Source organism: Lissotriton vulgaris, chromosome 8 (assembly GCF_964263255.1).
Source record: "Lissotriton vulgaris chromosome 8, aLisVul1.2, whole genome shotgun sequence".
Taxonomy (NCBI): Eukaryota; Metazoa; Chordata; class Amphibia; order Caudata; family Salamandridae; genus Lissotriton; species Lissotriton vulgaris.
In genome coordinates this window covers 105,365,024-105,378,644 of record NC_141696.1, presented here as the reverse complement: position 1 = coordinate 105,378,644, position 13,621 = coordinate 105,365,024, and the positions used below count along the sequence as shown (strand labels likewise).

The window sequence follows — 13,621 nt, the reverse complement described above, 5'->3', positions numbered from 1 at the left end:
CATTGAAGGGGCAGTGTTTTTGTTAGAGACCGAGGCAACAATCATCTTCCACATCTACCCCTATAACTTTTGAATCCCTCTCTATTGACTCCACATTCTGATGAGGCAGGAGGCAAGAATTCTGTAGAATTGGGTGGTGGTTACCTCTGTCCTGCAGATAATTAATAGTGAGCACTACCTCCCATTGTCCAGAAGGCTGCCTCTGGCCCTACTGCACACTTTAAACCGCTTACGATCAAGGTGAAATCTCATCCCGATGGGCACAAAGGTAAGAGCACTCTTGTCTGAGAAAGGTCTATGATGATATAGTTGCATCCATTTTCCAAATCAGTTTGTCATCGCAGGTCAAGTTTAGGGCTCAGTCTCTAAAGGTAATAAGAAATAAAAGTTAATTACAACAGCTCCTTAAGCCCTGGAATTGTAGGCATAGTTTGTCTCTAGAACAAGATGTGTATCTTTAACATTCCAATCAGACTGTTCCACTAGAAATATTAAAGGTTTGTAATTGGAGAAAAAAAACATTTTCTGTTTTTTTCGGTTTGATGTTCTTGTATGTCATCGGTCTTGTTCTGGAGCTTCTACCAGTGGTGTTAGCTGCTCCTCGGTTGTATATCAAATTTATAGAGTACTGTCCCAGAATTAGTCATAGTCCATTTACAGTAGACAATGCTAGGTTGAATAGTAAGTTGCTTATCAGTACATTTGGAAAAGTCCTCCCTATTACAAACAGGACAAATTCCAGTTCCTGGGTGCTGTCTCAAACACAAGGATGGAAAAGTGTTTCCGCTTAAATATTGAGTAAGCAGTATCTGGTAAATAATACCACTTTTCCTCCCCCCCCATCATATTACAAACGGTTCCTTTGTATGTCTTCGGGGATCACATAGCTTCATTTGGTGTGTTTGATGCCCCAGGCCTGGCCCGTTCAGACTACACTATTAATAATGGACCAAGACTGGTTGCATATGTTGGGTCTCCGTGTAGAGTGACATAGTAGATGAAAAACAATTGACTGGAATGTGCCCCTAAGCTTACACCAGTCCTTGAGAATAATTCAACCATTGGATCCATCGTTTTGCTGTTTGTTCTACCTGATTCCTTATACAAGGCTGAGAATGTCATCAATTCTATGTTTTCTGATATCACTAAATCATTTTTTTGTCTAATTACTCAGCAAGATTATAGTATCGCAGACCTGGTTGTCCCCTTACATTGCTGGCACAAAGCGGGAAGTTTTCTATTTAGACTGTTATTTTATCTCCAGAAGCTTCACTAATCCTCTGTGTGCTTAGTTACAGAAACATCCCATTAGTGGTTTATGGTGAACTCGAAAGTTATCTTGTTTTCAATATGCAAGCGCTTAGAGCTATGTAACTCATGGAAAGACCTCTCTCCTGTGACGTAGAAGTCAACTTGCATTTTGCCTCCAAGAGTAGTCATGGACTACGTTCGGTATAAGATCAGGCTTGAAAAGGTCAAGGTGACTGTCACCACCCTCCTCCTCTGTTTTGAGAAAGTGAGATGTTCTAATATATTTTGTATTTGATAGTATGATGTATCCCTCTTTCTCCCTTGTCTCTTCTGGTTTTGGAAAATGGGCAGGACAAATTATTCAATGTAAACCTATTACATCATTCTATCAGGTAATGCTCGAGGGATAGAGTCCTGACAGGTAGGTATGACTGTAAAAATATATTTCTTCATGGATCCAGTCTTGCTTCTGGCCAAGGAACATAGATTAGGATTCTGCAGCACCATGACAATTTAGATTAAAAAAACTTCTTGCTAAATGCAATTGATTTCTGTTAAGGAGGAAACTTCAAACGGTCTTTCCTGAGGTTTATTTTATTTTTTTGTATCCTATTACTTCTGCACCATGAAATTACCTGACATTTATGAATACTGACTATCTCCCAGAATACTTTTACAAGAAGGGTGATAGCCTATTATTTTAATAGGTCTTCAAATTCCGATCTAATACCACATTATCTTTTTCTTTTGTAGGAAATTGTTAGATTTCACTTAAAAATTAAAAAAATAAAAGCTTCAGACTACAGTCTGGGTTGCTGTATATACCGTTTAAAACCAAAAAGATAAGGGTCAGATAGACTTTATTACTCACTGTGCCTAGAGACAAATACAGTTTAAGGGTCCAGCCTCCCCATCCTGTTCAGGAGGGTATACATTTGAACCTCTAAGCCTGTTCAGTTTTCAGCCCCTTTGAAAAATGCTCTCATGCTGCTGGGCTCTGTTCATTTTACTTTTTAATCTATTTTTAGTCCAGATTTTAAAAGTAACTTGTGCTTCCTACTTTTTTAAAAGGATTTTCCCTTCACCTTATTTTGTTTCCTCCATCGGCCAGTATGCCTTTACTATCTGGGGGCGGCCCCTCATGTAGCAAATACAAATTATGTTACAAGTACACATATGCTTTCTGAACATACTGCCTTCCAGATTATAATGAGGAAACGTGCTCTATTGCCAGAAAGTATATCAATATTAAAATATTGGCACGAAATACACCTCTGCGCAGAGAATGTTCCAGAGCCTTTTCGTAATCCTCTGCCCGTAGGTTTACCAGCAGGGACATGCTCAGGAAATGCACTGCCTCCACCTAAGCTTTATCCAAGACCACTTTGGCCAGCCCCAAGAATGTATTCAAAAGGGGGTGCACATGTTGCCTACTCTTGGCACACTAGGTCAGCATTGACACCTTAAGCATTTATGGTAAGATCTGCATCAAGACTCATGCCATCAGTCTATACAACATGAATTTACTATGCCTCGACAGACACTGTCAAAGCTTTTCATATTCAGTCAATCACAGCGTTTCCATTTTGTCAACTAGTGAAGACGTTTATTCTTTAAGCAACTAAAATGTTTTTCAATTCTGGACCAGCAGGATATAAAATGCATTGAATTGTCTGCTAAGCGGAAAAACAAAATCCTTCTCCTCAATACATACTTACTATGCCACTATCCTGCAGAAGAAAGACCAATCTTTTGTACCCTATCACTTGCTTGACCACCACAACTCCTCCTAGGAGACTTTAGATTCTAAGGCAGGTATTATGCCTGACTCAACCTGGAATAATATACTCCTCCTCTTCACCAAATCTCACAGAGAATCCCAAATTGTTGACATCCCCATATTTCAGGAGTTTTAGGGTAGGGGGGTACAAAAGTTAGTATTCCATTAGAGGTGCTGCAGGCTAAATTGTCCTAAGTTTGTGGAAGACCAAAACATAGTATTATTTGCCTTTATTCCTATGTTGTGATACAAAAGAGGGTGGTGATGGACGAAGCATCTAAATCAATCAAAAACTCACACTCAGTCAAAAGATCTGGGTTTAATCCATCACCGTTCTTTAGCCCACTCTGCCACCCCTATGTTGACTTCAACCATAGTGGAATTTTGTTGTGAGTCCCTAACCACCCAAATAAGCCACTTCAAGTCTACAAAAGAAATTGATGCCATGACCGCAGGATATGACTTTCTTCAGTCATAAGCCACAACTTCTATCAGGACAAAAAAAAATAACTGCAAACTGATGGTGACAGGAAAGTAATCTTTTTCTTTAACTTGTTTGCATGCTTTACTGTAACCTATAATCTGAAAGAAACAGGTTAGTATTAGATTCCTTACCTTAGAATATCCCCAGGCGTCAGACTGGATCCGGAAACATTTGTGTAGCAGTACCCTTGCGCGTCGGTAGGTGTCGTCTGCGGCTCCACGTCTGGCGTCGTTGGCGCCGGGATGACGTCGCCGGAGTACTTAGACGCAGCCCTCGCACGCTGACGTCAGTGTTTCTTTTTTCCTCGCCAGCAAGCGCCGATCCGGGAAAAAGTAGTACCCTTAGTCAATTTTTTAACTAACTTTTTCGATCACTTTTGATCATCTTTCGAAGTCACTCGACTCTGACGGTGCCGGTAGGGATGCCCGGGTTCAAACCCTGCGTCGATTGTAGCCGACTGATGTCGGTTACCGACCCTCATCGCCAGTGCCTTCACTGTCTGGGCCCCGACCACGATGACAAGTCCTGCTCTGACTGCCGGGCCCTGACGTCCAAAGCTAGACTGGAGCGGTCCCGCAAGCGACTCGAGTTCTGGCAGTCAGCCCCGCACTGCTCGAGGTCCCGGTCCGGAAGGAGGTCGAGGGACTGGTCGCGGGGCCGGAGTCACCACAGTTCCGGGAGTCGTCATCAGTCTTCGGGCTAGAAGTCCTCATGTAAGAGGCACAAGAAGTCGAAGAGGCGACTAACCCCCCACCCCCCTGCGGAACCAGACTCCTCCGACGGGTTCCGCGGCCCGACTGGGTCCCCAAGCAGGCCGGGTGCTCCGGTGCCGTCGGGTGCTCCGGTGCCGTCGGCGACTTCGGTCCCGATGCCGCAGAACCCTGCTGCATCCGGATCCGGTTCAGAAAAGGGGGTGGTGATGAACAGAGTGTCCGAATTGAGCAGACCACTCTTACCCAGTCCAAAGATCAGGGCTTGATCCATCACCGTTATTTATCTCACTGCCCCATCCCAGCTCAGAACCTGGCTATATGCAAATCAGTCTGTCCCTGGCCCAGTGCATCATGGGAACAGGGCAGACTAAACTACCAAGCCAATTCTTCACCAGAAAGGAAACAAGCTACCGGGGACCGGTTTCTGGCATTTCAGCCGTCTTCGGCCCGGCTTGCTTGAATCCTGATGGAGCAGTGAGAAAGGGACTCATGTCTGAGTATACCCTGCCACACCTATAGTGGCCAAAATCGATTCAGAAAAGGGGGTGGTGATGAACAGAGTGTCCGAATTGAGCAGACCACTCTTACCCAGTCCAAAGATCAGGGCTTGATCCATCACCGTTATTTATCTCACTGCCCCATCCCAGCTCAGAACCTGGCTATATGCAAATCAGTCTGTCCCTGGCCCAGTGCATCATGGGAACAGGGCAGACTAAACTACCAAGCCAATTCTTCACCAGAAAGGAAACAAGCTACCGGGGACCGGTTTCTGGCATTTCAGCCGTCTTCGGCCCGGCTTGCTTGAATCCTGATGGAGCAGTGAGAAAGGGACTCATGTCTGAGTATACCCTGCCACACCTATAGTGGCCAAAATCGATTCAGAAAAGGGGGTGGTGATGAACATCCGGATCCGGGTCGTCGCAGGTCGACCTTACGACTTCGCCGGAGCCGTCCCCCAGGGTGTCTCCTCCGGCGCCGTCCCAGGACGACTTCGTCCCCGGTCCTACCCTCGATTCTGGTCCGGCGCTGTATTCGACCCCGCTAGGAGATTTTTACTTCTACGACCCGGCCCCATCCTTTGACCCGGAGTATCAGGAGATGGGTGGCGAGAAGGATTGGGAGGGGTCCGAGGACCCTCTGGCACGTGAGTGCCAGTCTTTTCAGGCCTGGGCAGGTGAGCTAGGGGAGGCCAGTGGTCTGGACACTTCACCTGACACTGATTTTGGTATCCCCCCCCCCCCCCCCCCCCCCCCCCCCCCCTCACGTGGCTACGGAGGAGGGGGCTGCCTATAGTGTGGTGCTCACACGGGCTGCCAAGGCCTTTGGTCCTTGAGCTCCCCGTCGTGGCCGTGAGGACTAACCTCCTCACTGAGGTCCTTAAACCGCAGGCAAGCTCGGCTGAGCCTCTGCTGCCATTTAATGAGGCCTTGTCAGGCCTACCTCTGGGCACTTGGTCCAAGCCTGCTACAGGTCCGCCTGTAGATAGGAACGTGGCCAGGCGCCACTGCTCGACTCCGGGCGACCCTTGCTTCCTGTCCACCCACCCCACCCCTGAGAGCCTGGTCATCCAGGCCTCTAACTCCCAGACCGCATTCGCGACGGCTCCCCCCGATCGGGAATCCAAGAGATACAAACAGTATGGTAAAAAGATTGTCTCCTCACTTAGTTTGGGGTTGCGGTCAGTGAACACCGCGTGCCTCTCGGGCCGCTACACCCACTCTCTGTGCGACATGGTTGCGGACGTGCTGCCACAATGTATGGAGGGGTTCCGGACTAAACTCACCCAAGACCTTGTGGAGGGTCGAGATGCGGCATGGTATTCCATCCGGTTTGGGCTGAATACCGCGGGCTCGCTGGGAAGAGCGATGGCAACAACGGTGGCAATTCGTCGCCACGATTGGCTGAGGTCCGCCAACTTTTCGGCTGATGTCCAAAACACCCTTATGGACATGCCGTTTGATGACCATCTCCTCTATGGCGACAAGGCAGACCGTGCGCTTGAGCGCTTTAAGGACTCCAGGGCTACAGCCAAGTTCTTGGGCCTCTCGGCCCCGCGCCAGCAAACTGTTGCCTTTCGCTCCTTTCGTGGCCAAGGAAGGTGTGCCCCCACACGTCCTGCCAGCCACGGCCCGCAGACCAACATCCAGCGCGGTGGCGAACGTGGTAACCGCCGTTGCGGCGTTCGGGGACAACAGCGAGGTCAGTCCACACCTACCCCTGCAGCATCCGACTCAAAACCCTCCTAGTCCGAGCTTTCAGGCCCATGTGACGCCAGTGGGGGGCAGGGTTCGCCATCACCTCCTCCACTGGCGCACTTTCACATCGGACAGGTGGGTGCTGCAAATCGTCCGAAGGGGCTACTCTCTCCCCTTCGAGGCGACCCCTCCAGCTATGCCACCGCAGTACCACCGCGTGTCGGGGGATCACTTAAGTCTTCTGCGAGAGGAAGTTACGGCCCTCTTGGCCAAGGGGTCATCGAGCGCGTTCCTGGGCCAGAAGTAGGGTGTGGTTGTTACTCCCACTACTTTCTGGTTCCCAAGAAGGGCAAAGGGGGCCTACGCCCTATCTTGGACCTGCGGAAAGTCTACGGCTTCCTCCAGAAGGAGAAGTTCAGGATGCTGACTTTGGCTCAGGTCTTAGCTGCCCTGGACCCGGGAGACTGGATGGTAGCGTTGGACTTGCGGGACTCTTATTTTCACATCCCTGTCCTGCCGGTTCACGGTAGGCCACAAGCACTTTCAGTTTACCGTGCTCCCCTTTGGCCTTACCAGCGCCCCACGGGTGTTCACGAAAGTGATGTCGGTGGACCCAGCTCATCTGCGCAGGTTAGGGGTTTCAGTATTCCCCTACCTCGACGACTGGTTGTTGAAGGCGTCAGGTGGCGGATGCGGGCTCTGCAGTGGGACCTGAAGTTTCAGTGGGCCCAGCATCAGGGCAACTTGTCCGACCATGTCTTGATCTCGGAGGGCACTGCAAGACAGTTGCAGTGGTGGCTCACGGACCACGATTGGATCAGCGGCAGATCCCTCTCCTTACCCCAACTGGAGCACGTTGTGACAAACGTGTCTCTCCTGGGCTGGGGAGGCCACATGGGAGAGGTCTCCGGCAGAGTCCCGGCTCCATATCAATCTTTTGGAGCTGCGGGTGATTAGTCTTGCACTGAAGGCATCCCTCCCCTCTGTCCGGGGGAGTGTAGTGCAGGTGTTCACGGACAACACCACCGCCATGTGGTACTGCAACAAACAGGGCGGGGTGGGGTCGTGGACCCTCTGCCAGGAGGCTCTGCGCCTTTGGCAGTGGCTGGAACATCAGGGCGTGACCCTGGTGGTTCAACACCTGGCAGGTTCTCTGAACGCCAGGGCGGACAAACTCAGCCCCCGGTGCATGATGGATCACGAATGGCGTCTGAACTCGGATGTGGCGCAAGGTCTCTTTCTGCAGTGGGGAGAGCCTTGGATAGATCTATTCGCCACAGAAGAGAACGCGCAATGTCATCAGTTCTGCCCGTTGGAATTTCCAAGGCGGCACACGCTCGGAGACGCTTTTCGTCGCGAGTAGAGTTGCGGTCTGTTGTACGCCTTTCCGCCTACACCACTTCTGCCCAGAGTGCTGAAGAAGATCAAACGCAACCGGGCCCAAGTCATGCTTGTGGCTCCGGACTGGGCACGAAGGTACTGGTATTTCGAGCTACTCAGTATGCCAGTCGATTCCCCGGTTCGTCTGCCTCTTCAGGAGGACCTTCTGTTGCAGCAACAGGGGACGGTCCTCCACCTGAACCTGTCCAGTCTCCATCTCCATGCTTGGAGATTGAGCGGCGACAGTTGAGGCCATTTGACTTGCCTCCTGAAGTCTGTAATATCATTCTGGCAGCCAGGCGTCCCGCCACAAAGTCTGTATACGCCTGCAGGTGGAACAGATTTGTGACCTGGTGCACAGCAAAGGCTGTGGATCCTCTCTCTGCCACTCTTTCTGAGGTTCTTCTCTTCCTTCTTTCTCTTGCCCAGCAGGGCTCTGCTCTGGCAACTATCAAGGGCTACCTTTCTGCCCTTTCAGCCTTTCTAAGGCTGCCTGATCAGCCATCTTTTTTCAAGTCCCCTATTGTAACTCGTTTTCTGAAAGGCATCACTCGCACGTTTCCACCTGTTCCCTTCGTGATGCCTCAGTGGGACTTGAACCTGGTTCTTACTTACCTGATCTACGCGCCCTTTGAGCCACTTTACAACTGTCCTATCCGCCTTCTTACTGTGAAGACTGCTTTCCTGGTTGCCATCACCTCTGCCAGGAGAGTGAGCGAGCTCCAGGCTCTTTCCTCTAAACCTCCTTTCCTTTCTGTCCATCCGGACAAGGTTGTGTTGCGGACTAGGCCCTCTTTCCTGCCCAAGGTTGTCATGGCCTTCCACATCGGGCAGTCTATCACCTTGCCCATCTTCTTTCCGCCTCCGCATCCCTCAAAGGAGGAAGAGTGGCTCGACCGTCTGGACCGAAAACGTGCGCTCTCATTCTATCTGGATCGCACACGTCAGTTCCGGGTGGATGACCCACTCTTTGTTGGTTGTGGGCGCTAAGAAGAGACGGGCGGTACACAAGCAGACCATCTCTCAGTGGGTTGTCTTGTGTATCAAGGCTTGTAACTCCTTGGCAAGGAAGGAGCCTCCTGTTGGGCTGAGGCCCCATTCCACTCGGGCCACGGCGGCTACCTCTGACCTGGGCCGGGGTGTCCCCTTGCAGGACATCGGTCAGGCAGCTACGTGGGCATCGTTGCACATGTTTGCAAGACACTACTGCCTGGACAGCCAAGTCCGGAGGGATGGCTTTTTTGGCCGTTCCCTCCTCCAGGACTTTCTGGTGTGATTATTGGTTTGCAGAGCCACCACCGGGGTTGGTATTGCTGGGGTATCTATTCTAAGGTAAGGAATCTAATACTAACCTGTTTCTTTCAGATGAACAAGTTACTTACCTTCGGTAACGATATATCTGTAAGAAACAGTAGTTCGTATTAGATTCCTTACCGCCCCACCCATCCTCCCCGTTCTGCGAACCAATATCTAGGGTTCAGTTCATCCTCTTTCAGGGCCCTAGTTTCATAGCACCAGTGTTGGTTTTTATCATGGCTCTGCGTTTCTGGCGCGGAAAAGCTATGTATAAGAACTGACTTCAGCGCGCGAGGGCGGCGTCTAAGTACTCCGGCGACGTCATCCCGACGCAGACGACGGACGCGGAGCCGCAGACGACACCTACCGACGCGCAAGGGTACTGCTACGTAAAAGTTTCCGTATCCAGTCTGACGCCTGGGGAATATTCTAAGGTAAGGAATCTAATACTAACTACTGTTTCTTACAGATATATCGTTACCGAAGGTAAGTAACTTGTGCTTTAGGATTGTTAGACTTTCTCTTACAACATTTGGCAAAGACAGAAACATTTCATTTAAATTCCTGTTTGATGTTGTGTCCGCATTAAATATTTTTAATCCATTTAAATTTTTTGCAGGTGTGGCATCTGTCAGACAAGAGATGCATAAATGTGTGCGCTCAACTGGACTGGAAGCGTTGCCTCGCTGTCCATCTGTGGTACATGCTACCCCCTACTGCCTCTGTTGCTGCAGCTCTCAAGATGTATGAGGAAGCATTTCAGGTACGGGTGTATATTCTGAGTTAGACCCTAATAATCCTTTCTGCTACTCTGCACTAAAAACCCACCACCTAGCAGTTGATACTGCCAGCCTATATAAATAACACATTGTGGCAGCATGACTTTCAAATAGTAAAATGCCAGGTTAAAAACCTTCAGTAATTACCTTTATTGGGCAAAATCTGTGCAGGAATGAGGGATTATATGTTTCTAAAGTTTTGGAACATTGAGATCATGTCAAGCCTTACTTATATTGGGACTAACTGCTTTTCTATGTAGATACCTAAAATTAGCTGTAGAAAAATATCTGACATTTTGTTTAAGTATAAACCGCATCACTTTAAAAAGGTGAGGTGGAAAGAGGGCCTGCAGGATCTTGTATAAAATAAATAAACTTCAGCATTAAACAATCTGATAGAGACTACTAGCCGCAGATTCCTAAATGTAGAATTATCCCCAGGCGTGAGACTGGATCGGGAAAAATGATTTCTACAGCATCCCTGCGCACCGGGGATGAGTGGCACCACAGGACTCTGCCATGACTTTGTCCGCGCATGTGACGTCAGCGGGGTCACACAAGCCCCACCCCGGCGCAGCAACCTCAGTTTCCTTCTTTTCCGCACGCAACGCAGATCAGGATTGTGTTCCCGCCTGTTTTCAGGCCTTCTTTTACGCTTTGCGTTGGTGACAGACCCTCACCCGATTTGTATGTGGTGTTTGGGCGAGAACCATGACTCTACGGACTGCGACGCTTGTCAGCACCTCAAACCGAAGTCTCGGTGGGAGCGCTGGATGAAATTGCAGTCAGCCTGCTTGTCCAGGCCGGTCTAGTCACAGCGTCCGTCCCCTACCTCTGACGCCAGGAGCCACCGATTCTGACTGCCGCATAGTCCTTCACCGCGGCCCCAAGGGCGTCCCTCGCCAGGTCCTGCAGTTTGTCTCAGAGGCCTTGTTCTCATTCAGCAGAGGCTGCGGGTTCCCCTTGGGACGTGCGCCCTCGCCACCCTATCCACAGTTTCATTGCATTGGGGCGACTAGGGCCCAAATGAAAGTCTATGCTGCGGCTCTGCAGGCTTCTTTGGCCCCCCTCCTCTCCCTGAAACGTCCGTTGATCCCTTGCCTTCCGCGGGGCCTTCCGCAGAGTCGCCGGCGGCTTCGGCCCGAGCGCCGACAAGTTCGGCTTCAGGTTGAGGGTGTGGTGTCGTCGAAGTGCGGCCCTGCGCGGTTCCCCATTTTGACCCATGGCGTCCCTGCCTCGCCGCAAATCCCCGTGGGGTTCCCTGTGGTGTTGCAGGAGATCGCCGGGACTCTGGGCTTGTCCTCGAGCCCCCCTTTGTCCTCTGAGCAGGCGGCTGCCTTACCAGAGGCCGGGCAGATGCCTTTCCAGCGCAGACTGCTTTCCTCCCCGGGCCCGGCGGTGCCGCGTGTGGCAGCGCCGTTCCTTAGCCAACCTTGCTCCGACCCTGCCCCATTCTCCTAGCGAACATGTGATGGTGGTGGTTGACTCAGTGCCCCTGGGGACCGCTTCGGCACCCATCGGGAACACATCGGTGCCTGTGCCGGACTCCACGGCGCCGTCCCTTCGTCGGGTCGTCGACTCGTCTCCAGATGTCCCTTCTTCTCTGGAGGTTTGTCGTCTCCTCTTCACCGGAGACTGGACACCTAGTCGTTGTTTTTTCCCCGGCTTCTTCTAGGGAGGGCTCTTTGCCGTCTCCGTGGCCTCCACTCTCGGACCCTCTCTTCCGCTACTCACGGTTGGTTGCCCAGCAGGCTTCTCCGCCTTCTCTGGAGACCCCCTCAGATTCCCCACTCGCCCTTGCTACAGGGGCAGGCCGTTCCTTCCTCCAGCTGGACTCTGGGATGGGCGGCTAAGTTTGCAGCCTTCACCTATGGAGGAATTGCTCTCTCCCCGCGTCGTCCTACGGAGGCAAGTGTTGCCTTTGTCTGAGCCATTACCACGGCCGCTGGCATTTTACAGATGGGCAAACCGGTCACTCACTTTCCTATGGACCATTTGTTGGAAGTCCTTCACCAGGGCTCTGGTGGAGGGGAGCTGCTTCTTCCTCTTGAGGCTTGGCTCCACAACTCTCTTCTGGGGACCTGGGTCGCCCTGCTACAGGAGTTCTGGTGCCTCAGCCACTCCTGCACCGCCACCGTCCAGCTCAGCACGATCCAGTCTGCCTTTCCTGCCACCCCTCGACCGAGGGCCCTCTTCTGCAGACTGCCTTTCCTTCTTTGCCTTCGTTGTTACTCCCTCTGTCACGGGAGGTCCGGTGATTGGACTCCTGGGGCGTAACATCTTTGCTTCTACTAGTGCTGCCTTGCGAGCGCTCAACACACTGTGTGCTGGCCAGGGCTACCTCCAGCCTATGGGATTCAGTGGAGTCCCTCCTGTCTCGCTGCTCCCAGGAAGCTGTCTCTGTGGACCTGCGGCACCATGTGCTAGAAGGTCGGGAGTTGGCTGCGTTTATTCTTCGTTCAGCCTTGTAGGTTTCTGATTCCTACTGTCGCACTATGGCAAGTTCTGTGGCTCTCCGCTGCCATGCTTGGTTGTGGGATGGTCTTTTTCCAGAGAATGTTAGGGAGCGTCTTGTTGACCTGCCCCTTGATGGGGTTCTTTTATTTAACACCCACACGGATTCCGCTATTCAAAGAGTTCTTGCGGGCTCCGTCCTCCTCAGCCGTAGGCTTTGACTTGTTGGTACTCCGGTGCCTTTAGGGAGTCCTTTATCCCACTTTGCTGTTTCGGCCTGGTGTTTCGGTTGGCCGCCTGTGTGTTCCGTGTGGATACCTTCAGGGTCCTTTAGTTGATCCCTCTGCTGTTGGCTGCTGCTACAGCCCTTTTGATCTAGTGGTGTGTTTTTCTTTTGACTGTTGGTAAAGTCATATGGGTCCTTAGATTGAGCCATCTGTGTAATTTTGGCTGATTATTATGCCATCTGTGGTGCTTCCGCAGGTTCCTTGTTGTTTCTTGACCTCTGCTGCAGGATTTTGTCTCTAAGAGATGTTCCCATTGGTTATTTGGGACGTGTCATACCCTAGGTGGGGTACTTGTAGCTATTGTGTAGCTCTGTCTTAGGCTGGGCGGGTGAGGACACCTTCTTGGGTTCCTCGCTTTCTCTGGCATCCCTGTATACCGCGGGATGCTGTCTTCTGTCTTGGCCCTGCTTCCACTTCTCCAGGTTCTGTCCTGCTCAGTATCTAATAAATCGCCAAGCAGGCTCCGGTATGCCGTCTAAGGCGTTGTGTTGGGCTGTCTCCACCTTGTTTGTAATTTATTTTAAGACCAAAGTTTATCGCAATCTGATAAGTAAATTTTTTTTTACAAGAGTTTTATTGAGAACAAACTGCAGCATTAAAGACAGTGTACAGACATCCCTGGCAGAGTTGCACACCATTTCAGCATCATATCATAACCTTCAGACCTTCAGGATCACATAGAACTACAATCATTAGTGGCATTATACAATTAGCACGATGGTTACATTTGTGTGCACAAGGTCAAAACAGCAACAGAACATGGTAATGGTTCACCTGTAATTACGTACTGTCTTTGGCCGTCCGGCGCGGGGCCAACAGCGTGTCCTCCTCCCCTCTCACCAATAATTGTCTCTCACTTCCACTGTAGGGTGTCTCCACCTTGTTAACCGTTGTTCCGGCCTGGCCCTCTGCCTTGTGTTCCTGGTCGGCTAGGGTACCCAGGGTGTTCTCCTGTGTTCTGGTCATCGGCTTGCTCTGCATTGTTTTTTCTCCTCTTTCTAT

General features: G+C 50.8%; 1 protein-coding gene across 2 annotated transcripts in view; it reads left to right on the top strand.

Moving 5' to 3' along the window:
• Positions 1–13,621, top strand: part of NUP98 (nucleoporin 98 and 96 precursor) — a 944,939-nt gene that overhangs the window by 738,948 nt on the left and 192,370 nt on the right. For both annotated transcript variants that reach the window (XM_086933760.1, XM_086933759.1), the window contains exon 27: positions 9,719–9,862. In XM_086933760.1, coding sequence (XP_086789886.1) covers positions 9,719–9,862 — 144 coding nt within the window. The remainder of the gene's footprint in view (positions 1–9,718; positions 9,863–13,621) is intronic.